The sequence below is a fragment of the Rattus norvegicus genome, chromosome 8 (assembly GCF_036323735.1).
Source record: "Rattus norvegicus strain BN/NHsdMcwi chromosome 8, GRCr8, whole genome shotgun sequence".
Classification (NCBI taxonomy): Eukaryota; Metazoa; Chordata; class Mammalia; order Rodentia; family Muridae; genus Rattus; species Rattus norvegicus.
Genome location: NC_086026.1, coordinates 24,444,829 through 24,470,580, shown reverse-complemented (window position 1 = coordinate 24,470,580; position 25,752 = coordinate 24,444,829). Strand labels below are relative to the sequence as shown.

Here is a 25,752-nt window from a genome sequence, read left to right as displayed (position 1 = left end):
TAGTAGGAGTTTCATTATCAAGCTGAAAATTCTGCTGTCTACTTAAGTGGTTTTGGTAAAAAAAAAAAAAAATTACATTCTCTTTTTCAGTTGTCCATTTCTCTATCTGTATTATTATTATTATTATCTACTCATTCATCCTCAAATGCTATATTTCCATCTATCTATCCATCTATCCACAAAACTACTTGTCCATCCTCCTATCCATGTTGTTCACGTTCATGTATTACTTTGATTCCCTCTGTTTTTCCTTCTATTGTTTATCTCTTTTAATCCATTTTCACTTCCTGCATCTATCTACCAATATTTATATCCATTTGCCTATTTATCTTTTATTAACTGATTCTTTGTTTTCTTTCTCTATCTACCAACACATGGATATATCTACCTGACTAGTTATCCAGCTGGAAAAATAACCACCCATCTATACACTGTCACTTTGTCCATCTATCTACAAATCTGTTTTCTATCTGTATGTGTACTTGAAATTATTTCTTTCTGTCTTTTCTTCATCTCTATATCTGTCCACCCATCAGCCATTCACTTATCGATCATCTTATCCCCTCATCTATGTACCTACTCATATTACTCATATATTTTATATATATACATATATATATATCCCCTAACGCATATGCCTAACCATTTATCTATAAATCTGTCAGTCTATCTATCCATCAACCTACATACAATGTCCAGATGTCCAGTTATCTTCTTAGTATTTGTGCCCTTCAAATTTCCTTATTCTCTATCACCATTCATCCACTCACACACCCATCCATATATCCACCCACCTGTCTTCTCCATTCATCCATCTCACAGACACACACACACACACACACACACACACACACACACACAGACACACACACACACACACATCATATGTGTGTACCCATATTCCCATCTATCATCATGTTCATATATTTACCTATTCTTCGGATTTTATCTCCCTTTCATCACTCTTTATTTTTATTCATGAATTTGTTTGGATTATCCATTTGTCTATCATCCTTCTACTCATTCATTTATCTCTTCTACATTTTTTCACTTGCAATTTATCTGGTGCATTTGCTTATCCTTTTATTCACAGACTTGTTCCCCATTAGTTCAGTCAATCACTCTTCCTTTATTCTTATGTATTATCCACCCAGAAATGGTTTTCATGACTGGAGCACTGATGGAAGGTTTTTCAATTATGTGAGGTCTCTATCCATCTTAATGATAATCTTTCCTCAGCTGCAGAGTCACCTACCACCATCCTGCCTTCTCCATCAACATTTGTGCAGGGAGAACCCACAATGGGTATGTTAGAGCTCTTTTTCATATGCTAGATGAGATTTTTATTCCACATCTTCACTATTTATTTTCCAGAAGACAGCGAAAAGCTAGGATATGAAAATCCTAGGGTCAAGTCCACTATTATAATAACAAAAGTAAATCTGGCAATTCAATCAGAGGACTCCCTTCGTGCAACCACCAGACTCTGAGTTAACAGTTACAATACAGTGAGGAATTTTAGTGGGAGAAGAGTCGAATAGCAAAATATAAAGAGGGAATGCCTTTTTGGAGAAAGTTCCACTTGAATTGATTCTATCAAAGTGAGTAGGAGTGATCCAGATAAATAAGTCATGAAGTTTTTGCTTGGAGTACTCTATCACTGAAGGATCAATGGCCTACAGTGACAAAATGTGTTGATAGAATCAAGAAATGGAAACAAGAAAGCTGAGCTCCCACTGTAGCTGTCTCATTCAGGACTCAGAGGGACATGCTGGTGGTTGTGGAATGGATAAATAACTAATGATTAAAAAGATCATTAGAAAATTGATTTTAAAAAAGTTTGAATGAAAAAAAAGAAGATTCATCTTAGGACTGGAGAGATTGTTCAGTGGTTAAAGTGCATCCAATACAAACATAAAGAAGAGAGTTAACATCCCAACATGGCATGGTAGTCTGTCTGTAATCCCAGAATTTGGAAAGACAAGAAAGAGCACCTTGTGAAAGCCAACAAGCTAGTTTTGTCAATAGTGTAAACTCTAGTTTCAATAAGATACCCTGCCGTAATATATAAAGTTGAGAGAAATCAAGAAAGATATTTGGTGTCAATCCCTGGCCCCCATATCTGCACACATGTATATACATATACATATATATGCATATACATATATACATATATACATTTGAATGTTTAAAACAAAACCACAGTAAAATAAACTTGAATTTGATATTGCAAGTTCAAAACAGTCATGACTAATCTGAGAGTCCAAGCAGTCTTAGTAAGATTTATATTCTATAAAAGTTTTTCTACTTGTATGCATAGATAGCATCCTTTAGACAAAACATCCAATAAGTATCTTAAGGTGTTAACATTGGAAAGAGAAGATAATTCTTAGATGCAATGGTGAAACAGAGAGAACACATGTGAAGAACATTCAGAAAAGATACTTGGTGTGACATGGAGATGAGGAACTGTTAGGTTCTTCCCTGGATGAGTACATTGTAAATGATCATGCTATGGGAAGGAAGGTGACTTGATGACTACAGGAGTTCAGAATAATCCCAGGCAAACTATATGCTGTGGTTATTTTCTTCCCATAGCCATGGGATATTTGAAGACCTTCACACTCAATTTCACCATCTCCAACCTCCCATACTCAGCAGACATGAATACTGGCTCAGCTACATTCAATTCCACTGAGAGGATCCTGCAGTATCTGGTAAGAGCTCATATTGATAACTCCCAGTTTGATAAGACCTATTCCCTCTTCTACTACCTCTTCCCTTCCATTTTCTTCTCAGATTAGACCCTTGGTCCAGAATGAATCCCTCTATTCAGATTGCAGACTGGCTTCCCTCAGGTAATTTGAGTTTTTGTCCATTTCCCAGTAATTATCATCCTTTATTGTGACTCTTTTGGTTGATCTTCCTTCTTTGGAAGATTTATCTGTGTTAGGATCTCTCCAAAATGTCTATATATTCCTTTCTCTTCAGGCCTAAGAAGAATGGAACAGCCACTGGGGTGAATGCTATCTGTTCCTACCACCTTAGCCCTGAACATCCTGAGCTTGACACTCAGGAGTTGTTTACAAAGCTGACTCAGCTCACCCAAGGAGTCACCCAGCTTGGCAGCTACATGTTGGACCAGCACAGTCTCTATGTCAATGGTTAGTGTGGTCTGTGATTTGCTGTGGAGTATCTCTAAGCATCCTTTAATTTTCTTCTATACCTGCCAAAGTTACTGGTGGGGTCTGTCTAATCTTATTGTATCCAGATCCTTAGTATTTTTCCAAAGAAATGAAAGGCACATACAAATAATTAAGTAGCAATTAGGTAGCAGGAGCTTTAATTCAAAAGCAAAGCAAAATATTCATACCAGATAAACTGCAAGAAAGTGGTAAACTGAAGTTAGATTTGTTTAAAAACCTTGAGTCACTGTCTCAAGGCTCTTTTCTGCAGGTCCTTGATAAAGATGAATTGTTTGCTAGGTGTGAGTGGCAACTGGCTTCCTGTTTTGACTTATATGTAGGTCGTATAAACCTTTGCTCACTGTGGTTGTACTTTCTAATGGTGCATTTTATTTTAATCATATTCATGTACATTCATTTATAGGCATAAGGTGGTAAATAGAGCATTGTCTTTAAAAGTACACTCATGCGGGGCTGGGGATTTAGCTCAGTGGTTAGAGCGCTTACCTAGGAAGCGCAAGGCCCTGGGTTTGGTCCCCAGCTCCGAAAAAAAAAAAAAAAGAACCAAAAAAAATTAAAAAAAAAAAGTACACTCATGCATCTAAAACCAGTTTGGGCTGGATTGGTACACCACCTCTCAATATGTTTGTCCACAAATGGTAATTAACAGGCGGGGGCTAATAAACTAGTAAGAAACTGTGATGGTAGAGTAACTTATTGCTTCATCTGGAAAGGAACATGTTTGTAACTTGATACCTATATGGTCCCAGGTTGCTAAGCTATTCTCACAATACCTCACCAATACCTCTCTCCTCCATATCTTCCAGGTTACCCTCACCAGACTGCAGAAATTACCCCTAGTGGTGAGTAACCCAATACCAAACCTCCCTCCACTACATTCAGGGGAAAATACAACATTCTCTGCCTGTATTACCAAATATTTAGAAGAGAAGGAACTAGAAACTTAAGCCAGGGTATTGCTGTAATAAAAGCAAGCTGTGAATCACATGCACATCATAGGAATGATGAGAGAAATCACCAATAAATGCCAATTGTGTAGATAGAGATTATTTTATGCACTTTTAGTTCTTAATATTTGGAAAGATGAGACAGGAAGATTTCTTGAACCAATGGGTTTGAGGTTATCTTGAAAAACAGCAACATGTGCTATTACAATATGTTGTTTCCATGGGTGGATAGAAAGTAAGTGTGTAATTCAAATGCTTTATATAAGAATGGAAGACCTCTTCCTTAAGGACTAAGAAAACCATCATCAACAGTGATTGGATGTCCTGAACCTGCATTGCAATGAATATTTTATGACCATATTCTACTTCCTTATCTCTATAAAACAAAGTTTTCCCATATGTTTGTTGTAAAATAACGGTCTCTATTTTATGGACTAAAAGCCACCCTTGACAGTTACTGGTTTTCCTGAACCTCCATTTGCAATTAATATTTCATGACCTTATTCTATTCCTTCTCTCTTTAAAACAATGTTAGCTTAAGTGCTGATTGTAGAATAATACCCCTCCCTAAACTAATGTCATGGATTTTAAAGTTGATTGTTCTTTTGCTTTTACCCTTCTCTCTTGTAGAGATATAAGTGAAAAATAAAACTGCATGGAGCTAAAATTATCACAGTGGTTGTTTAGTATATGCACAGCTTGTGAAATGACTTACCACAATCAAGTGGGTTAGCACACACATTCCTGACAATAGTCAATAAAAGGGAGAGACAGAGACAGGAATGACAGGAAGAACCTTTAAATTCCCACTCTCACATCTGAGCCGAGTAACTAATATTTATACTCCCAGTATTCAAGAGCATGAAGCAGGAAGATTGTCAGTATAAAAACAGCTTGGACTATATAGTGTGTTCCAGGAAAACCTAGAAGATAGTGTGAAACTTTGTCTCAATGAAACCAAACCAAACATCTGCTATCAAAATGTTTAAGCATATATTGATAAGAAAGAGGAAAGAGAAAATGGGAAAGAGGAGGGAGATAAGAAAGTAAGAATTAATATGATTATACCTATTTATGCATGTATGGAAATGCCTGACTGAAACCATTTTCTTTGTACAGTTTACATATGCTAAAAATCAATTATACATACATACTAACTATAGTTAGTCCCTATAAAACAAATAATCCTCAGAACTATCTATCTCCCTTGTTATCATTTCTTTATAGTAAAAATAATAGTCTTGTAAAGTCATTTCCCCTTTCTGAAGTTTACAATTAGATGCCATTATCTGCAGTCACCCAAAGTGTAACAATGTCAGAGTTTCTTGTGCACATATAGCTGGAACTGAAGCCTAGTATTAACCTTTCCCCATCTTCTTCCATGCCCAAACCTCTAGTCATCCCTTGTATATTCTCAAGTTCTACTAAATCACATCTAATATACAACTATTTGTGAGAAATATCCTTACATTGGCACAAATGAGAAATCATTCTCATTCGGTGTCATTGTCCATTCATCAATTGATGAACACTTTAATGGAGAAACCTCTAATCTTGCAGTCCCCCACATGCACACATACATAGACACTGATATTTGTTGTCTTTGTTTCATTTTTTCCTAATCAGAATTGTTTTTGAAGTTATATGTAAGCATTTTACAAAATAATTATTTCACTTATAAGTGAGATCATATGGTATGTGTATTTCTCTCTAATTTATTTCACATGATAAAATATCCTCCAAGTTGATTCATGATAAACTTTAATTCAAGATCCAAGGTCTGAGACTCATGCTTTTTGGCAAAACTATCATACACTCTTCCACATGGAATTCCTTTATGTTAATAGATCTTACTTGGACAGCAATGTGTGGTAGGAGCTCAAAGGAATAGTGTAGCAAGAAGGGATTCCTCATAGAGAATCTCATATGGTAGAATTGTACTTAGTACTGTGACAAGACCTTGAATAAGATAGGTGTGTATACTTTCATCACGATCCATTGTGTTGGGCTCCTGAAGAATAAATTGGAGTTTTCTTGGCAAAGAAGGTAGAAGGGCATTCCACGAAATAGAACCTAGATAAGCAAATGAGAAATGCCTGAGTAATATGAACCTTTGTAAAAATTTTCCCTACTTTGGTGTAATGTTGTATTTGTGAACTCTCTCTATTCTTAGCATACATGCCTATTTTAGGTTCATTCTCATATCAGGCAGAAATTTTCTAGCCAACTCTAGTCCTGTACAAAAAACTAAGGATCTTTTCTTCCTCTGTTAATATAGGCTATGTACCGCTGAATGTAACCATACAGGGCAAGTACCAGATAAACTTCTGCATCATTAACTGGAACCTTAACAACACAGATCCAACATCTTCAGAATATATCATGCTAGAGAGGGACATCGAAGATAAGGTGAAATCACTTTCTAATCTCCCATCTTTTCCTTCCCTGAGTACCCCTATTATTAATCCATCTGACTACCAAGTAATCATTTCAACTTTTTGACTTTGCTGATGTGTTCTCCACTTCTCTCATGTTTTCAGTGGTGCAGTGTAGGTGTGTGGACTGTTTACCAGGCACACAAACTGAGGCTCACATAGGAGCACCAGTAGTGCTGCTGAGATAGCACAGAGGGTAAAATGCTTGATGGGCAAATCTACTGTCTTAAGTTGGATCCCTAGCACACATCTAAGAATGGGAGTAAAGAAGACCATAAAGTTGTACTCTGACCTCCAGAGGTACACCAGAGTATGACTAAACCCCCATCATACACACAAAATAATGACATTTTTTTATAAAAACAAAGATTTTAAAGGGATCTTATGTTAACTTTCTGTGTTGTGAAAAATGCCTGAAATAAACAGCTTACCAAAGGAAGATTTAGTTTCAACTGATTAATGAAGAGATATCTGTCTGGGCTCAGATATCTTTATTACCTGGGTCTCAAGGGAGGCATGGAACATGAGGCACAAGATATGACAATGGCTGGAGTGTGTGTAATGCTCTTGTGTGAAGAATCTGGGACAAGATCCTATCTTTCAACAACACACTCCCAGTGACTTATTTCCTTCAAGCAGACACCTTCCTTTAGTTTCTGCTACTTCCTAATATTTCATTTAACTATAGCTCCCTCAGTGGATCAGTCAATAAAAGGTCCAATCTTTACTATCTAATCCCTTCCTATAGCCTGCACATTGCTGCAGTAGAGATTAGGTCTTCAACACGTGCGTCTCCACCAAAGGACCTTTAAGATACAATCCATACCAGCTATGTGTTATCTGGAGAAGACAGTAGGTTGAGCCAGAGTAAGCATTTGAACAATGTCCCCAGACTCATACATATCCCATTGTTCATGGTGATCTCTTAACCCCATGGTACTTCTCTCTTACAAATCCTCTTTACCCTTCCTTCTAGGTCACCACACTCTACACAGGTAGCCAGCTAAAAGAAGTATTCCTGTCTTGCCTGGTCACCAACATGACGTAAGTTCTAAAGGTTGGAAACTGACTCCTTAAATTTAACAATAATACAATAGATTTGGTGCAGAATTCAAAGTAAACATGATAACTATATTCCAGACCAGCCTCTGAATTGAATACTGTCACACATGATCATTTCTCTCATAGGTCTCTAGGAGTTGGGGACAGGGTAACTTAACAGAATCTGAGCCTCAGATAAATAAATTTTCTAAGGACTACCAACACGAGATTTGAATCCTGGTCTTAGGGAAGGAACAAAGATGTCTGTGCTTGAGAAGTGGGTCAACAAACAAGATATGCAATGCTTCCAAAGCTCAGTATCTCTGGTATTCTTTTATTTGTAGATGTGTGATATATGTGACTGGTGTATTCACAAGTGTGCAGATGCAGAAGCATGGGCAAATGCCAGCAAAGGATATCAGATATTATGCTATGAAACTCTCCACATTCTTCCCTTGAGACAGGGCATCTCACAGAACCTGGAGTCAGGCTTGCTGCCAGGAAGACTCAGAAATCTTCCTGTATGACCTGCAAATGCTGGTGTTATCAGACTGTGCACAGCATACTCAGACTTTTTATGTGATCTGAACTTAGGTTCTTATGCTTATGTCACAAGTTTTGTTATTCAGTGAGTTGTCTTTAAAATCTCACCTCTGAAATTTAACATAAGAATAATTACAAAAACACATTCCATCTGAGTGATGAAAGCCACTCTTTAAGGATCCTTATACATAAAGTGGTTTCTTTTTTTGTTTCGTTTTTGTTTTTGTTTTTTGGGTTTTTTTTTTTTTTTTGGATGATAATTTTTTAAGTACAAAAAAACTTAGCGTCCATTTAACCCAGTTACTTGCCTTTTCTAGTTTGGCAATGCAAGCCGCAGACTTAGGACCCAGGATGTTGCTTCCTCAGTAGTGGCAGATCTCATCATATCTGTCATTATAATTGGTCCTAATAGCTTCCACCAGCTTATCTAGCGCACCCCTGTCTTTCGAGTTAACCTGTGTGATGGCAACAGTGGTGCATGTCTTCCTGTGAACCAGGTGCCCCAGCCTGGCCTTTCCCTTGATGAAGCAGTAGGGCACCTCCATCTTTCGACACAGGGCAAACAGGAAACCCACCAGCTTAACCGGGTCAGCATCACGGGCAATCACCACCAGCTGAGCCTTCTTGTTCTCCACTAAGGTGGTGACTGTATTGACCCCTGCTCGGAGGACAGGTGGTCTCTCAGTTGAGAAGTCCCCTTTGCCAGCAGCTTTCTTCTCAGCATGGGCCAGGAACCTTTGCTTCTTCTCTTGCTTGGTCCCTGCCTGTAATGGTGGGCAAGCTTAAGCAGCTGTTTGCCTGTCCAGGGCCTGAGTGAATTGGCAGGGGTTATATTGAGCTGCTTATAGAGGATGGTTCTTTGCCTCTGCAGCCTGATGTAGTGAGGCCATTTGATGAAGCATGTGAAATCTCTTTTGGACTGGATGTACTGCCAAATGCTGAAGTTCTTGGGCCTTTTCTCAAATGAAGGATTGACCAACTTTTTGGCTTCCTGTTTCTTGACAATGGCGGGGACTGGGACCACCTCTTTCCCCTTGGCCTTCTTTCCCTTGGGCATCCTGCTCAGCTGGAGGAGAGAGGACATATGAAGTATTTAAGATATATTATTATTACTATTTTTATTGTTTCAGCTGATTTCCTAGAAAACATATTTCCTAGTAAAACAGTATCTAGAGTGTCTGAATATTCTAGATAACCCCAATCCCTATTCATACACCCTTGAGTCTTTAAAAGTAGCAGCTTGAAGTACTGCAGCATTCATTGCTATCTGAATTCTTGTGGTCTCTGTTTCTAGGTCTGGCTCCACAGTGGTCACTATTGAGGCATTGTTCTCCTCTTATCTGGATCCGAACCTTGTAAAGCAAATCTTCTTGAATAAGACACTGAATGCTTCCTCCTACTGGCTGGGTGCCACCTACCAGTTGACAGATCTGCATGTGATAGGTACAAATGGTGGTGCTAGTTTCAAAGGGAAAGCAATAGGGTCAATTAGTTGAAAGCAAAGGGTGGTTGAGTATTACTGAAATAACAAGTAAGAAGGAGGCTTTCTGGAGGCTTATGTTAATGGTTCCTGCTTGTGCTTCATCTAAAGGAAGGAAGAAGGGAATATGAAGCAAATACACCTAAGCAATTTATTTTATTTAGTATATAAACTTTGTGTATATGTGATATACAAAGTGTGGATGGAGAAGTTGGTATCAGGTATCTTTCTATATTGTGCTCCACCTTAGTTGCTGAGACTTTTTCCTGGAGCTCACAATTCAAGCATACCAGCTAGCCAGTAAGATCCAAGAATTCTACTATGTCCTTCTCCCCAGTGCTAGGATTACATGTACCTGCTGCACCTACCTTATATAATATAATATAACATTTTTATTGTTTTGAAAACTTCATTTATGCATATAAGATATTTTAATCATATTCACCCCTATTCCAACCCAACTCCTTATATATTCACCCTCATTTTCTACCTTCCCACTGTAATAACTTCTTTTTTTTTTGAATAACCCACTGAAACCAACTTGTGATGCTCATGGATGTGGAGGCACCCATATGGTGGATCATACTCTTACCAAAATAAGAGGGAAGGACCTCTCCCTCCATTTACTTTCAGTCTCCTCAACTAGGAATGGAGGCTTCTGAGGCCTTCTCCTATCCATGCTTGGATGTTTATTGGATTGGTCTTATACATGTCTTGTGAAGACAACCACAGCTTATGTCAGTTCTTAAGTTCAGCAGTACTATTATGTCTAGAAGACACTATTTTGTTCCAGTCCTTGCTGACCTCTTGCACTTAGTCTTTCCACCTCCTTCTTTCATAATGGTCCCAAGCCTTTCAAGGGCAATGTGTGTGTGATTGAACAATCAACAGAAATGGATTCTCTGCACTTTGATCAGTTGTGAATTTCATTAAGTATTGTTATTGTCTACTTTGCAAAAACCACTTCTCTAGTGAGATCTAAACTAGTTTTAAGCTACAGGTAGTGAGATATGAATTTAAAAAGCAGTATGGTACCACATATGCTTAGAAGAATAATAGCTGTAGGACATTGCTCCCAGATTTTTATGTGGATGTTAGGGATTCAAACTGAGGTCTTCATGCTTACACAGTGAGAACATACTCCCTGAGCCATCTCCTTAGAGCATATACATAAACTAACATGAGTTGCCTGCCTCCTTGAGTGTCCATATGAATAATGAAGGGCTAAGTGATTGCTGACAAGTAATTAATATGGAAGTTTTACATCTCCCCCCCCTCTCTCTAGACATGAAGACATCCATCCTTCTGCCAACAGAAATACCAACAACCAGCTCCAATGCTCAGCATTTCAACCTGAATTTCACCATCACCAACCTACCCTATTCCCAAGACATAGCCCAGCCAGGCACCACCAAACACCAGCAAAGCAAAAGAAGTATTGAATATGCGGTGAGAATGGTGTAGTTTGTCCACTTCAATCCCAGACAGAATCTGACTATGAACACTGGGTCAGTAGGCAATTTGTTTTAATGTAAGAGTCCCTAAAGACACATTTTTATTCCCAGTTTTAAAATTAGAAGAACACATAGAGACTCAATAGCTAACAAAGGGTGCTACAGCTACGTCATACCTGGAACAAGATATCCAATGCTTGTGTTTTCATTTCTCAATGAAATCATAGATTGGGAAGTAAACTAGGTAGCTGTCAAATTTCTTTCTCAATGGACCAGGAGCATATGACCTAGGAAACATTGTCCTGTTTTTCAGCTCAATCAGCTTTTCAGAAACAGCACCATCAAGAGTTACTTTTCTGACTGTCAAGTTTTAGCCTTCAGGTAAGTGCCTCAAATGACCCTGAGGACTTCTTGGCTTCAACCTCACTATGCAGCAAAATATGACCTAGAATTACTGGTTCCCTTACCTCCACCTCTGGTGTAGAGTTCTGGGATTAGAATTGTGCAATCAAATCTGGGAAATTACTAATGTACAGAATCTTTTTACAGTAAAAAAAGAAAGTGCAGCCTGGGGGAACAGTCATGGGACAACATTTCTCTCTGCTGGCCTTGACAAGGATAGAAGCCACAATATGGTTCAAAAGGAGATGGCTCAGTAGATAAAATGCTTCCCTTGCAAGCTTAGAGACCTGTATAACCAATATAACAGACTCATGAATCTGTTATCCAGGAGCTGGGCTGGGGGAGAGAAATTAAAGTGATTCATTATTTTTTAATAATTTCTTGGTTTCTATTTTAGGAAATCAATCCAAGGGATATTGAAACTGTTGCCTAAAATCTAAACCAGGAAGTACAATTAGCTTACACATTATGAAGCCTACCAGATAGTATGGTAGTTGGTAGATGGGTCAAAAAAAAAATCAAGAGTGTAGAATTAACATATATGTTATATATATATTAAAATTATCAATATTCAAACAAGCTAGATTTTACTTGACTAACCTGGATTTAAACATAAAATAGATAAGAGAAATGAATAGTACAGTAAATAGTAAAATAGATAATAGAAAAGAACCACCACAAGGAACCAGGCATGGAGGCATGTCTGAAATCTCTGTACTCTTTTCTCCAGCAGAACTAGGGTTCCAATTTGTTGGCTTAGGCTCATTAATAAAACAACTTTTTAAAGAACTAAAACGGGAACCTGAGAAGTAGTTTATTAGACTGTGAGAGAAAAACGAAGAGTATAAGCAAGGTGAAAATCCTGAGACCTGCCAGGAGGAGGAGGAAGAGGAAAAGAAAAATCTATGCGTTTGAGTCATTATGCCTTTACAGGTCTTCAAACAGTGTAGAAAGTGTATGTGCCACAACTTTAAGGGAAGTCTTCAGAGAAAGAGTAAGAAGGCTAAGACTGACAGGAAAAGCATGCTTAGGAATTTGCCTGGCATTTAAAGATTACAAAGAAAGAGAAAGGCAGTTTTTAAAATTACAACTAAGAAAATGAATCTATAAGCAGTTTCATCAAAACAGGAACTTCTGTTGAGTAGAAATACATTACTTCATTGAAAGGATAATTATTCCTATCTCCATGGCATTTCTTCAGATCCTACCTAGATGACTGACAGTCCAGATTGGATGAACTCTTAAACAAGCAGATGGTGTTGTATGATGTTCTTATCCTTAAGGCAGAACAGAATGCCATGGCTTTACCAAGCTCAAGAATTCAGAATTCGTTCTTTTATCCAAAGAGTAGTAAATTTGCCATAAAGGACTTCAGCAAAACCATAATACTGCCACCTTTTTTTTTTAAATAAATTTTTGTATTTGTTTGTTTTATTTTGATTTTTCAAGTCAATGTTTCTTATGTAGCCCTGGCCATCCAGCAACTCACTCTGTAGACCAGGTTATCTTGGAACTCACAGAGCTCTGCCTAACTCAGTCTGCTGAATGCTGAGATTAAAGGCATGTGTCACCACTGCCTGTCTATAAATTTTACCTTTTTAAGGAGCTCTAGCACTTACAAATGCTTTTCTAGTGTTAGCAAGGAAATCAGGTTGTAGACTCCAAGGCTGATTATGTGGGTGGAGTCTATCTTCAGTGGCCTCCACATCTGTTACTGAATTTCTTAAGTATGAAAGATCGGGATGGCAGAAAGGTGAGGTGGGAGTGAATGGGTGGGTAGAGGAGCACCCTCATAGAAGGAAAGGGGAGGAGGGATGGGATGAAGGTTTTTTCCAGAGGGCGAACCAGGAAGGGAAGGGAGACAACATTTGAAGTGTAAACAAATAGAATAACCAAATAAAAGAAAGAAAGGAAGAAAGAAAGGACTTTTTTTTAAAAAGTGTAGAAGACTGAGGCAGGAGGGTCAGAGGTTCAAGACCAACCTGGCCTACTCTGTGATCCCTTATTTCAAATAAACAAACTATCATTTGTCCCAAAGTTTTCTTTCCTCATTGGATTAGAATAAAGTACATTCAAAATCTGAGATTCTCTTGGTCTATAAGATTTCTGATAAAAGTGTAGATAAATTCACTTGCCACTAAGAATGATACATAAGTTCAATCTTCAAGATTCTTGTGGTAGAAAGAAAAGAACTACTTTCTATAAGTTGTCCTCTGACCTCCATATAAACAGTGTAGTATATTTGATCACACATACACATGTGCATGTATGTGCATGCAAATAAACATAATACAAATATTTTTCAAAAAGTTCTCAGAATCTTACTTGAAGAGATATTCTGAAGCCCATGATACTGTAAATCTGCAGGAGCATCTGGTCAATGCCAGCTAATCATGTTCTAAATAGTTCTCGACCCTTATTTTGTATTAGTGTCATTCTGTAAACATGTGATTAGCATTCAAATATACATCTGAAACTACCTAAGTATCTAAGTTCATAGATATAGTTTTCCTCATGTCCTGTGTTTTTCTGTTATCAAATTATATGCTGTATTTTTTTTTACAAATTTCAGCCTGTGAAAAGGGAAGAAAAATGACCTACAACAGTTTTATTTTGTCTTCTGAGATAGAGTTTCATATAGCACAAGCTGGTCTCAAACTCACTATGTAATTGAAGATAATCTTGAATCCTCCTGACTATACCTTCCAAATGCAGGAATTACAGGACTAAATAACCAGGCCTAGTAAGATTGGTTAAGGAACATCTGGTCAATGGCAGCTAATCATGATCTAAATAGTTCTCGACCCTTAGACCCTTACTGCGTATCAGTGTCATTCTGTGAGCTTTTGAAAGTAAAATGTTAATATGCAGGGTCTGATAAACATTTGTATTTAATTTATTTGGATTGAAATCCAAGTGTGGTTACAATTTTTTATTGTATAGTTTACAAATTTACATTTCAAATGTTATCTCCTTTCCAGGTTAGCCTCTCTCCCATTCCCCCCACCCCGCTTCTATGAGGATGCCCACACTCCCACCCACCCACTCCCACCTCAACTCCCAGGCATCCCCATATACTGGGGAAATCTATCCTTCTCAGGAACAAGGGCTTCTGCTCCTAATTGATGCCAGACAATGCCATCCTCTGCTACATATACAGATGGGGCCATGGGTCCCCCACATATGTACACTTTGGTTGGTGGTTTATTCCCTGGAAGCTCTGGTAGAGTCTGGTTGATTGATATTTTTGTTCTTCCTATGGAGTTGCAAATCCCTCCAGGTCCTCCAGCCCTTTCTCTAATTCCTCTATTGGGGTCCCCATGTTCAGTCTGATGGTTAGCTGCAAGCATCCTCATTTGTATCCATACAGCTCTGGCAGAGCCTCTCAGATGATGTCCATATCAGGCTCCTGTAAGCAAGCACATCTTGGCATCAGCAATAGTGACTGGGTTTGGTGGCTGCATATGGGATGGATCCCCAGGTGGGCCAGTCTCTAGATGGCCTTTCCTTTGGTCTCAGCTCCACTCACTGTGTCTGAATTTCCTCCCACGGGTATTTTGTTCTGCCTTTTAAGAAGGACAGATGCTTCCACGTTTTGTTCTTCCCTCTTCTTGAGATCCATATGGTCTGTGAATTGTATCTTGGGTATTCCAAGTTTTTGGGCTAATGTTCACTTCTCAGTGAGTGCATACCATGTGTGTTCTTTTGTCACTGGGTTACCTCACTCAGGATGATATTTTCTAGTTACATCTATTTGCCTAAGAATCTCATGAAGTCATTGTTTTTAGCAGCTGAATCGTACTCCAATGTGTATTTGTACCAACCCTTTTGTCGAGGACATCTGGCTATTATAAATAAGGTTCTGGCTATTATAAATAAGGCTTCTATGAACACAGTAGTACATGTGTCCTTGTTATATGTTGGAGGAACTTTTGCATATATTCCCAGAAGTGTTATAGTTGGGTCCTCAGGTAGTACTATGTCCAATTTTCTGAGGAGCCTCGACTGATTTGCAAAGTGGTTGTACTGCTTGCAATCCCACCCAAAATGAAGGAGTGTTCCTCTTTCTCCACATCCTCACTGTCACCTGAGTTTTTGATCTTAGCCATTCTGTCTAGCATAAAGTGGAATCTCAGGATTGTTTTGATTTGTATTTCCCTGGTGACTGGGGATGCTGAACATTTTTTTAAGTGTATCACAGCCATTTGATATTTATTGATATTTATTCCACCATTGAGAATTTGTTGTTTATCTCTGTACCCCATTTTAATAGGGTTATTTGATTCTCTGGAGTTTAACTTCTTGAGTTCTATGTATATATTTGATATTAGACCCTTAGGGAATATAGGATTGATAATAATCTTTTCCCAATCTGTTGGTAACAGTTTTGTCCTATTAACAGCATCCTTTGCTTTACAGAAGCTTTGGAATTTTATGAGGTCCCATTTATTGATTGTTGACCTAAGAGCATAAGCCATTGGTATTCTGTTCAGAAAATTTTCCCCTGAGTCTTTATGTTCAAGGCTTTTCCTTACTTTGTCTTTAATTAGTTTCTGTGTATCTGGTTTTATGTGGAGGTCTTTGATCCACTTAGACTTGAGCTTTGTACAGAAGATAAGAATGGAGTCGATTTGCATTCTTCTACAAGCTGAACTCTAGTTGAACTAGCACCATTTGTTGAAAATGCTGTCTTTTTCAATAATGCATGGTTTTAACTCCTTTGTCAAAGATCAAGTGACCGTAACTATGTGGTTTCATTTCTGGGTCCTCAATTTTATTCCATTGATGTACCTGCTGTCTCTGTGTCAATACTATGCAGTTTTTATTACAGTGGCACTGTAATACAGCTTGAGGTCAGGGATGGTGATTCTCCAAGAAGTTCTTTTACTGTTGAGAATAGTCTTAGATAACCTTTAGCCAGACTAACCACAGGGCACATAGACAGTATCCAAATTAACAAAATCAGAAATGAAAAGGGAGACATAACAACAGAAACTATCAGATCCAAAGTATACGTGAGAGATGATGTCAGATAAAGATAGAAATTTGATCAGTGGTGGGAAGTGTCTTAGTCAGTGTTCTATTGCTGTGAAGAGACACCATGACCAAGGCAGCTCTTGTAAAAGAAAGCAATTAACTGGGGCTTGTTTACAGTTTCAGAGTTTCAGTCCATTATCATCATGGCAGGCAACATGATGGCACATAGGCAGATATGCTGGATAGTTAGCTGAGAACTATAGTGACATACTTCCTCCCACAAGGACACACCACCAATCCTTTCACATAGTACTACTTGCTGGTAACCACACATTTGTAGCTATGAGCTTGTGATGACCATTTTTATTAAAACCACCACACCCACCACTGATGCATTTAAAATATATTTTAATTAATTCTTTAAGAATTTTATACAGGACCATAATAGCATACACCTTTAATCCCAGTTCCTGGTACATAGAATTTAGTGGATCTCTTTGAGTTTGAAGCCAACATGGTCTACATTGTGAGTTCCAGGATAACCAGGACTACATAGTGAGATGCTTTCCCTTCTTAAAATATATTTTTTTGATAATTTCCTTCTTTTAATTTTATTTTTATTCTTTTATCTCTTTTTACAGTCCAGACATTATCCCCCTTCCAGTCCACCCCCAACTGTTCCATATCCCACTCTCCTTCTTCCCCTGCCTCATCCCTACCAGACCTCTCTACTCCCTGGGGCCCAAGTCTGGGGTTAGGTGCATCTTTTCTGACTGAGTCCAGACCCAGCAGTCCTCTGCTGTATATGTGTCTGAGAGATCCCTGCGGAGAGGGGGCCCAGTTAGCTGAGACTGCTGGTCTCCCTATAAGGTCAATCTCCTCCTCAGCGTCTCCTAATTAAACGACAGGAGTCACCAATTTCTTCCTTTCAGAGGGCAGTCATGATAGGTTCTTCTGTGTAAGCACACCATAGCAACAGTAATAGTGTCAAGCCTTAGGGCCTCACCCTGAACTAGATCTCAATTTGGGCCTGTCACTGGACCTCCTTTTCCTCAGGTTCTTCTCCATTTTTGTTCCTGCAGTTCTTTAAGACAGGAATAATTCTGGGTTAAAGTTTTTGACTGTGGGATGATAACCCCACCCCTCCACTTAATGCCTTGTCTCTTTACTGGAGGTAGACTCTAACAAGTTCCCTTTCCGGACTATAGGGCATTTCATCTAAGGTCCCTCCTTTGAGTCCTGAGAGTCTCTCACCTCTCAAGTCATATCCACTCATCATTTTTCTATTAACTCCTCCCTGGCGCACACTTACCCCTCCAATCTTTGTATTGTCTCTTCTTTAAGTCTAGTATGTGCCACATGTATTCATATGTGGGAAGTAGCAACTGGAATGTGGTCCCTTAAAAAGTGGACCCTTCATCAAAAGCAATCAACTTCCACTTTGTCCTCACTGAGCTGGAGACTTGTGAGCCCCTCCCATTCATGTTGAAATATTGACTAGTTTGACTTTGTGCAGGCCTTATGCAGAAAAGTTACGAGTTCATAAGTGCAAGTCTTGTTATATCAAGAAGATTCTGGTTCAGTATTCTCCAGTCTCTAATTTGTATAATCTTTCTGTTTCCTGTTTCATGGTGGATTCTGAGCCTTGAGGAAAATGCATGAGATATAGATGTACAATTTGTAGCTAAACTCTCTACAGAGACTAACTATACTTTGAGCAGTTGTGAAAGTCTGTGTGAACTACCATCCTCTGCACAAAGAAACATCTCTGATGAGGTCTGAGAAATCCAGTCATCCAGGAGGAGATATATAAATTTATTTTTTAATTGATCTGATGTTTTTAATTTCATTTTAGATGTTATTCCCTGTTTCCTGGTTTCCCCTCCAGAAACCTACTATCCCACCCCCCATCCCACCTCTGCTTCTATGAGTGTGCTCCCACTCCCTCCCACCTCCCTACCCTGACATTCTCATACATGAGGACAGGTCCAAGGGCTTCTCCTTCCACTGATACACAACAAGGCCATCCTCTGCTACATATGCAGATGAAGCCATAGGTCCATTCCTGTGTTCTCTTGGGATGGTGAGCTATGGGGGATCTGGTTTGTTCCTATTGCGTTTTTCTTATAGTATTGTAAGCCCCTTAAGCTACTTCAGTTTTTTCTCTAAATCCTCCATTGGGGACCCTATTCTCAGTTCAGTGGTTGGCTGTGAGCATCCATCTCTGTATTTGTAATGCTCTGACAGAACCTCTCAGCAGATCACTATATCAGGCTCCTGTCAGCATGTACTTCTTGGCATCCACAATATTGTCTGGGTTTGGTGGCTGGAGATACATTAATTTATATGGCAGGTTTTTAACTATGTCCATTTAGAAAAACAATAATAGTGGGGTGTACTCTTAGAGGCTATGAGCTCCACAGCTGTGGCTTCTTGGCTAGTTTTTCAATACCAGGCATGCTTCCTCTTACAGAGCAAGCAGGTCTTAAATCTAATTGCATAATAATTGGTTACCCCCATAACATTTGTGCCAATATTGAACCCATAAAAATCTCTTCCCAGACTGGTCATAATTATAGCTCCAAGGGGTCACAACTGAGTGAGACTGCTAGGATTCCTCCTAGCCTATCCTCGCCCTGCCAGAGCCTACATATGTAACTATGAAACACAGTCATTAGGGAGGAATCTTCCTAAGGAATCTGCCCTGGGAGCAGCTTCCTTGGTTCCAGCTTGGTTTCTTCTAAGGTCTTACCCTGGATTAATCTAGCGTAGGTAAGCTTTTTGTAGGTAACTACAGCAGCTTGGCATTCCTGAATGCAGTGGTCCAGTTTTGTCTGGAAAATACTGTTTTGGGGGCCTCCTCTATAACCTCTGGCTCTTACTATCTTTTGGCATTATACAATGATCACAGAGCCTTATTAGGAACAATATAATACTGGTGACTCATGTAGGCCTTGCCACAGTTTAAGTATTCAATACCAGCATGACATATCTAATACCTGTATCAAAAGGTGCAGGTGCCAAATGTTGACATTTTCCCACAAAATTCCTCAAGAAAAAGACTAGCAGAGGGAATCTATAATCAAGATAAAAATAGCAAACCACATTTTTCATCCTCTATACCGTTTCAGGTCTGTCTCCAACAACAACCACACAGGGGTAGATTCCCTATGTAACTTCTCACCATTGGCTCGGCGAGTGGACAGAGTTGCTATCTATGAGGAATTCCTTCGGATGACACAAAATGGTACCCAGCTGCTGAACTTCACATTGGACAGGAAAAGTGTCTTTGTGGATGGTAAGGCACCCTGGTCACTGTAGGCAGAATGACATTTCCAGCCAGAGGTTCTTAGCTAGATTTCTTCTTTTTTTCAAGGTATAATTTGTGATAGTTAAATTATTTTAAAATTTGAATGAAAATGCTGAATTAAGTAAGGGTAGTAAATGGAAATTATTTTTAAATATTATTTAATTTGAATAAAATATAGTTAAATTTAAACAGTATAGTATTATACTAGTCTATCTACTTCTCTATATTTCTGAAAAGTTTTATTTAAAAGAATATCCAGGACCAAGAGCTTCTTTTCCTATTGGTGGCAGACAATGCCATCCTCAGCAACATAGGTGGCTAGAGCCATGGATACCCACATGTGTACTCTTTGGTTAGTGGTTTGGTCCCCGAGAGCTCTGAATAGTCTGGTTGGTTGATATTGTTGTTCTTCCTATGGGGTTGCAAACCCCTTTAGCTCCTTCAGTACTTTCTTTCTCTAATTCCTCCATTGGGGTCCCCATGCTCAGTCCAATGGTTAGCTCCAAACATTCTTATCTGTATCAATAAGGCTCTGGCATAGCCTCTCGGGGGACATCCATATCAATCTCCTGTCAGCAAGCAGTTCTTGGCACCAGCAATAGTGACTGGGTTTGGTTTCTGTGTATGGGATGGATCCCCAGGTTGGGCAGTCTACGGATGACCTTTCCTTCAGTCTTTGCTCCACTCTTTGTCCCTGTATTTCTTCCCGTGAGTATTTTGTTCCCTCTTCTCATTTCCCCAGTGTAGGGGAATGTCAGGGTGTTGAGGTGGGTGAGAGGAGGAGCATCCTCTTAGAAGCAGGGGGAGTATGGAGGACTGGGATAACATTTGAAATGTAAATATAAAAACTATCCAATAAAAAAGCAGAAATAAACTTATTTCCAAAGAAAAAAGAATAGGCAGCCATGGCGATGCATGTTTTTTAGTCGAAATTCTTTAGAGACAGAGGCAGGTAAATCTCTCTTGAGCGCAAGGTCAGCCTTGTATAAATAGTGAGTTTTAGGCCATCTTTGGCTATATAATGAGACCCTGTCTCAAAGAAACAAAAATTTACAAATAAAATCAAAGAATAAAGCATGGCTAAGGGTTCATCTCAATAGTATAGGACTCACCTTCCATATTTAAGACCTTGGATTTTACACCAAACTCAAAAAGTAAAGACTGGCCAGCCATGATGACATATGCCTTTAACCCCAGTATTCAGTAAGCAGCTGGGGATAGATTTCTGAGTTCAAGGTCAGCCTGGTTTACAAAGAGAATTCCAAGATAGCCAGGGTTACACAGAGAAACCTTGTCTTGAAAATCTTAAAATATATAAGAAAGACATACTCACATTCCCTCTCCATTTTATTTATTTCCAGGGTATTCTCAAAACAGAGATGATGATGTGATGAAGAATTCTGGTAAGGTTCAGACTGACCCATGCCTGGAGTATCACAGGGAACACCTCCTCTTGTCATAGAGTGCTGTGTGCATAGGGTCATGAAGAAAGGGGGTCCAACTATGGCAAAGACTGTTGAGGTAGAATGGACAGACATAGGGTTTTTGTCCTGCTTGAGGTCCATACAGGGAAAAGTGGGATAGTGAGTCATAACATTGAACCACTAAACTGTCTACACAAGATTTCTACCCATCACCAAGCTGTATGGGACTCAGGAAGAATTGCAAGGAATGATGTGGAAATGGAGGGTTCACTCTAGTATTTATCTCCTCAGGTCTTCCTTTCTGGGCTATCATTCTCATCTGCTTGGCGGTACTACTGGTACTCATCACATGCCTGATGTGCTGTTTCCTGGTGAGCAAGAAAATAGTGGGGAAGGGTTTCCTGTATTCTCAACTCTGAGTTCTTTAAAACTTTTAAATAGGCAAGCCTCATACAAACCATCTTTGGTCTGTGATGGTCTACATGAATGACAATGTTCTCAAAAATTGATGTTGCCTGGTACTAATGTAGCCATCTAAGCTTGTTTAAATACTAACTGTAAGGACTGTATACTGACATTGCATTCATAAAATAAAGTCCTAAACGTGTGTAGTGCCTGCCTATGTACTATACATACACACGTACTTTGCTGGTGATATGATTTGTGAGCATTTTCTTCTAGATTGTATGTGGCAAGCTTCTTTAATTCTTCTTTTCTGATTTTAGTGCTACTGATATTCAAAGTCACTGTGTAGCTAAACAAGATCATGAGTTCAGAATATTCCAGTTTCTGCCTCTTGAGTGACAGGATAATAAATTAAAAAAATTAGGTATTTGCTTCTAGTCTCCATCTGTGCCCAGAGCTGGGGCTGTTCCACATCTCTCAAACACAAAACCTGCCTGCAGAGAGCTAGTCTTCCAGGAGCACTCTCCCTCCCAAGCCAGCAACGCAAAGGTGGGACCCAACTTTATTTCCATTGACTCTCCAAGGAGAAACCCACCAGGAGTACACAGGGGACAGGAACTGAAGGGCAGCCTAGTACAGGACCCTCCCAGCCTCCATCTACTCCCAGAGCTGTGGCTATCCCACAACTCTCAGACCCAAAACCTGCCCTGAGAGAGCTGGTCTCCCAGAAGTGCACTCACTCCTAAGATCATAGGCTCACAGACTCACAGGCCCACAGGCTCACAAACTCACAGGCCCACAGGAGGGACAAGTTCCAGTCAGAGACAAAAAGACCAACTAAAAGAGATAATCAGATGTCGAGAGGCAAGCACAAGAACCTAAGCAACAAAAATCAAGACTACTTAGTATCATCAGAACTCAGTTCTCCCATCACAGCAAATACTGGATATCCCAACACACCAGAAAAGCAAGATTTGGATTAAAAATCACATCTTGAACTGAACGTTCAAATCTGTAACCAAATCCAGTGGGAGAGAGCTGGACTCTCAGAAGTGAGGACAATCCTGAGAGCTGAGGGGAGACCTCCAATTCTGCTCACATTCCTGACCCAAGAGGAACCTGCCTAGTGCCCTCTGGATACAAGAACCTAGGAGCAGTCAGGTGCAGGACCCTTCTGGTTTCTGCCTGAGCCCAGAACTGAAATTCAGTCACCAGGAACACTGAAACACCTGAGAGCAGAGAGAATACCAACTCTTCTGCTCCAAGCAACCCCCTTGGAGGCTTCAGGACCCACAAACCCAGGAGCAGCTCTCTATTCCCAGATCTAGCTGAAAGAAAACAGGTCTATAGGAGTGATGAATCACAGGCTTACAGGAGGGTCAAGCCAGTATCAGAGACAGCAAGACAAGCTAACACCAGAGAAAACCTGATAGCTGGAGGCAAGCACAGGAATTTAAGCAATATAAACCAAGACTACTTGGCATCATCAGAGTCCAGTACTCCCACCAAAAAATACTGGGTATCCAAACACACCAAAAGGCAAGATTAGGACTTAAAAAAAATCACATCTCAGGATGGTGATAGAGGGCTTTAAGAAGGACATAAATAACTCCCTTAAAAAATACAGGATAACAGAGGGAAAGAAATAGAAACCATTAAATAGGAAACACAAAAATCTCTTAAAGAATTATGGGAAAGCACAACCAAACAAGTGAAGGAATTAAACAAAACCATCCAGGATTTAAAACTGGAAAGAAAAAGAATAAAGAAATCACAAAGGACATAAATAACTCCCTTAAAAAATACAGAATAACAGAGGGAAAGAAATAGAAACCCTTAAATAGGAAACACAAAAATCTCTTAAAGAATTATGGGAAAGCACAACCAAACAAGTGAAGGAATTGAACAAAACCATCCAGGATTTAAAACTGGAAAGAAAAAGAGTAGAGAAATCACAAAGGAAGACAAGCTGGAGATAGAAAACCTGGAAAGAGATCAAGAGGCTTAGATGCAAGCATCACCAACAGAATACAAGAGATAGAAGAGAGAATCTCAGGGGCAGAAAATACCATATAAAACAATGACACAACCACCAAAGATAATGTAAAACGCAAAAGGCTCCTCACCCAAAACATACAGGAAATCCAGAACACAATGAGAAGATCAAACCTAAGGATAATAGGTATAGAAGAAAGTGAAGACTCCAAATTTAAAAGGCCAGTAAATATCTTCAACAAAAATCATAGAAGAAAACTTCCCTAACCTAAAGAAAGAGATGGCAATAAACATACAAGAAGCCTACCAAAGTCCAAAGACATCAGACCAGAAAAGAAATTCCTCCTACCACATAATATTCAAACTACCAAATGCAAAAAAAAAAAAAAAACAAAAAACAAAAAAAGAATACTAAAAGCAGTAAGGGAAAAATGTCAAGTAGCATATAAAGGCAAACATACCAGATTTACACCAGACTTCTCACCAGAGACTAAGAAAGCCAAAAGATCCTGGGCAGATATCATACATACCCTAAGAGAAAACAAATGCCAGCCTAGGCTACTATATCCATCAAAACTCTCAATTAACATAGATGGATGAACCCAGATATTCCATGACAAAACCAACTTTATATAATATCTTTCCACAATCCAGACCTACAAAGGATAACAGATGGAAAACTCCAACACAAGGATGAAAATTAAACCCTAGTAAAAGAAAGAAAGTAAGCTCTTTGCAAAGAAACCAAAAAGAGGAGAGCCACACAAACATAATTACACCACTAACAACAAAAATAACAGGAAAAAACAAACACTATTCCTTAATATCTCTTAATATCAATGTACTCAGTTCCCCCAATAAAAAGACATACATTAACAGACTGGATACATAAGCAGGACCCAGAATTTTGCTGCATACAGGAAACAAACCTCTGTGACAGACAGACACTACCTCAGAGTAAAAGGCTGGACAACAATTTTCTAAGCAAATGATCTCAAGAACCAAGATGGAGTATCCATTCTAATATCAAATAAAATCAAATTCAATCAAAAGTTATCAAAAAAGATAAGGGAGAACATTTCATATTCATCAAAAGAAAAATCCACCAAAATGAACTCTCAATCCTGAATATCTATGCTCCAAATTCAAAGGCACCTACATTCATAAAAGAAACCTTACTAAAGCTCAATCACATACTGCACCTCACACAGTGACAGTGGTTGATTTCAACACCGTGCTCTCATCAATGAAAAAAAAAATCATAGAAACAGAAACTAAACAGAGATGTAGATATACTAACAGGAGTTATAAACCAAATGTATTTAACAGATACAGATAAAAAATATTATCCTAAAACATAAGAATATACCTTCCTCTGAGCACCTCAGGGTACCTTGTCCAAAATTACCTTATAATTGGTCACAAATCAGGCCTCAACAAAAAGATACAAAAAGATGGAAATAATCCCATACATCCTATCAAATCACTATAGATTTCAAGAACAACAAAAAGGACAGAAAGCCCACATACACATGCATATTGAACAACAATCTACTCAATGTACTCAATAATAACTTTGTCAATGAAGAAATAAAGAAATTAAAGACTTTTTAGAATTTAATGAAAATGAATACACAACATACCCAAACCTATGGGATATAATGAAAAGCAGTGCTCAGAGGAAAACTCATAGCTCTGAGTTCTTCAAAAACAAACAAACAAGCAAAAAACCTGGAAAGAGCATACATTAGCAGCTTGACAGCACACTTAAAAGCTCTGGAACAAAATAAGCAAGTGGACCCAAGAGGAGTAGACAGCAGGAGATAACCAAAATCATGGCTGAAATCAACCAAGTAGAAACAAAAAGAACTATACAAAGAATCAAAACCAGTAGCTGGTTCTTTGAGAAAATCAACCAGATAGATAAAACCTTAACCAGACTAACCAGAAGGTACAAAGAGTGTATCCAAATTAACAAAATCAGAAATGAAAAGGGAGACATAACAACATAATCTGAGGAAATTAAAAAAAATCATCAGATCTTACTAAAAAAGCCTATTTTCAACAAAGCTGGAACACCTAGATGAAAAAGACAATTTTTTAGATAGACACCAGGTACCATCTAAAACCATT

At 38.8% G+C, this 25,752-nt stretch overlaps 1 protein-coding gene across 1 annotated transcript in view; it reads left to right on the top strand.

Annotated features, from left to right (window-relative positions):
- Muc16 (mucin 16, cell surface associated) overlaps window positions 1–25,752 on the top strand; it is a 203,655-nt gene that overhangs the window by 173,914 nt on the left and 3,989 nt on the right. Inside the window, exons 80-92 of the mRNA XM_063266294.1 lie at window positions 1,240–1,305; window positions 2,599–2,717; window positions 2,800–2,858; window positions 2,992–3,164; window positions 4,013–4,048; window positions 6,432–6,562; window positions 7,565–7,632; window positions 9,467–9,615; window positions 10,938–11,101; window positions 11,420–11,487; window positions 19,617–19,783; window positions 21,157–21,198; window positions 21,511–21,590. Of these exons, the coding sequence (XP_063122364.1) occupies window positions 1,240–1,305; window positions 2,599–2,717; window positions 2,800–2,858; window positions 2,992–3,164; window positions 4,013–4,048; window positions 6,432–6,562; window positions 7,565–7,632; window positions 9,467–9,615; window positions 10,938–11,101; window positions 11,420–11,487; window positions 19,617–19,783; window positions 21,157–21,198; window positions 21,511–21,590 (1,322 nt within the window). The remainder of the gene's footprint in view (window positions 1–1,239; window positions 1,306–2,598; window positions 2,718–2,799; window positions 2,859–2,991; window positions 3,165–4,012; window positions 4,049–6,431; window positions 6,563–7,564; window positions 7,633–9,466; window positions 9,616–10,937; window positions 11,102–11,419; window positions 11,488–19,616; window positions 19,784–21,156; window positions 21,199–21,510; window positions 21,591–25,752) is intronic.